Raw genomic sequence first — 2,327 nt, 5'->3', positions numbered from 1 at the left:
GTCAAGTTGGGTTCCCACCAAATGTACCTCCTGCACAGCCACCACCTGTCAGCAGAGATTTGCCTAATGATGAAATGTTGAGCAAGTCTCAGCAGGGATTCCAAACTACAATGGACTAGTGAGAAAGGGCAGGTGACCTACTTCCTAAAATTATCCAAAGAAAATATTAAGGATCACCATGGTCTAACATAGTGAGGGAGGAGGGGGATGCAACATGTTCTTCTGTTATGCATAGGGTCACCAAGTTTTGAAGAGCCAAGTCAAAAGGAACAAACAACAGCATTATGTAGAGGAAGAAGATTTGAGAAGAAATATTATTAGTAACATTGGGAAAAAATCACATGAATATTGTAAGGGTCAGTTATTTCCATTCTTCCCCCTTGTGAAAATTAATCACTTTGAGTTTTTCAGCATCAGCTCATGAAGAGTAGATCATGGAAAACTAATCACCCTTGAAGGTGAAATCTAAAAATAGTTCTCATCTTGGCTGAATATTAAAACTGCCTGTGGTTCTGTAACATTCTTATGTTGAAGCCACATGATGTTCTAATTAAATTAGAGTCTGTAGTCGTGTGTCCAAGACATCAATATCTTTAAACTTCTCAAATTACCCCATTATGAACTCAAGGTTCAGGACCAGTGACATGTATTCTCACACACAACCTGCCTTTATACTTTGATTATGTGTAATAATAGTCTGGGTAATAGGTACAAATTATGGTAAAGACTGAAGATTCTACTTAAATAAAATGGAGCTATGTATTTTATTTGGGATCCTTGGACGTACTTGTTAAGCTACAGAAGGCTCCATACCTTAAATGTGGTTTGATCACAGACACTGACATATCCTAGAACATCCTCCTATCTTATAAATACATGACAAAGCAAGCAACACTCAGATATGAAAGCTCAAGATAAAAACCCATGAGATATACAAAAATAATGTAACTGAGGAGGCAAAATTTCTGGTTGCAGATATTAGGCTTTGTCATCTTTTCAAGTCACACTTTACAAAAGATGGCCCCAAGTTGAGATCAGATTTTTCTGTTGAGAAACCTCTGCAGGGCTCTTTTGATGTCCCTGTTCCTAAGGCTGTAGATGATGGGGTTCAGCATGGGGGTGACCTCTGTGTACATTACTGATGCCACGGCACCCTTCCGGGCAGAAGATAAGACAGCTGAACTGAGATACACACCAAGGCCCGTTCCATAAAATAAGCAAACAACCGAGAGGTGAAAACCACAGTTGGAAAAGGCTTTATACTTCCCATCTGAAGATGCGATGCTCAGAACGGAGGAAAACATCTGCATATGGGTGAGAAGGACCCCTGCAGCTGGAGCACCAGCAATGATGGCACCAGTACAATATGATAATGTGCTTTTGGTGGAGGTATCAGAACAGGCAAGATTAAAGAGTTGGGTAGAGTCACAGAAGAAACCAGGAATTCCCATATCTGTGCAGAATGTAATCTGTGATACCAATAAAACTTGTAGCTGGGAAAACAAAAAGCTGAGGGAAAAAGATGGCAAAATCAGCAAGCCACAGAGGTGGGGGTTCATGATGACTGGGTAGTGCAGGGAGTAACAGATGGCCACAAGCCAGTCATAAGCCATCACACTGAGGATGAGACTGTCCAGACACCCAAAGAGATAAAGAAAGGATACTTGTGTCAGGCAGCCATCATAAATGATGGATTTGCTCTGGGTCTGGATGTTCGCTAGATCTTGGGGACTGTGGTGATGAAACCGATGTGAGCCAAGGACAGGTTGGAGAGGAAGAAGTACATGGAAATGTGCAGGGAGGGGTCAGAGCTGATGGCCAGGATGATGAGCAGGTTGCCAGAAACAGTGATCAGGTACATGGACAGAAACAGTCCAAAGAGGAGGGGCTGCAGTTCTACATCCTCAGAAAGGCCCAGAAGAAGGAATTCTGAGATTCTTGTCATTTTCTGTGGCTCCATGTACCTGAGACAGCTTTAGGAAAAAGAAAAGGGGATTAATAAAGGAAACAAGTGAACAGGAAAGCAGCACTGTGCCTGTATTTTGAAATCAAAAACAAAAAAATTCAGAAACATGGCAATTCACAAATGTACATACTTGAAGACCTAATACACTATTGCCTTCACAAATATTACTCAGTTGTAGCAAACCTAGCACTATACTACTCAGAGCTTTTTCTTTATTTCTGCACATACACACTTTAGAGACATTATTACAGAATGTGAAAATGGAATGGGCATTTTACAAATACATTGAGCAAAATATTAACTCCATCTATGAGGGAAGCATAATCAATAATAAATGTGCTCATTTTATGTAAAAAAATAA

The 2,327-nt window shown here is 40.4% G+C and overlaps 1 protein-coding gene across 1 annotated transcript; it reads right to left on the bottom strand.

Annotated features, from left to right (window-relative positions):
* Window positions 1-1,034: 1,034 nt before the first annotated feature.
* On the bottom strand, window positions 1,035-1,960 carry LOC103213018 (olfactory receptor 18-like). The gene is given in 2 exon segments (XM_042783449.1): window positions 1,035-1,723; window positions 1,726-1,960. Coding segments are annotated over 2 exon segments (924 nt in total).
* Between the last annotated feature and the right edge of the window lie 367 nt (window positions 1,961-2,327).

Source organism: Orycteropus afer, unplaced genomic scaffold (assembly GCF_000298275.1).
Source record: "Orycteropus afer afer isolate SDZICR_OR568_19922 unplaced genomic scaffold, OryAfe1.0 scaffold01216, whole genome shotgun sequence".
Taxonomy (NCBI): domain Eukaryota; kingdom Metazoa; phylum Chordata; class Mammalia; order Tubulidentata; family Orycteropodidae; genus Orycteropus; species Orycteropus afer.
This window is presented reverse-complemented; position numbering and strand designations above follow the sequence as displayed.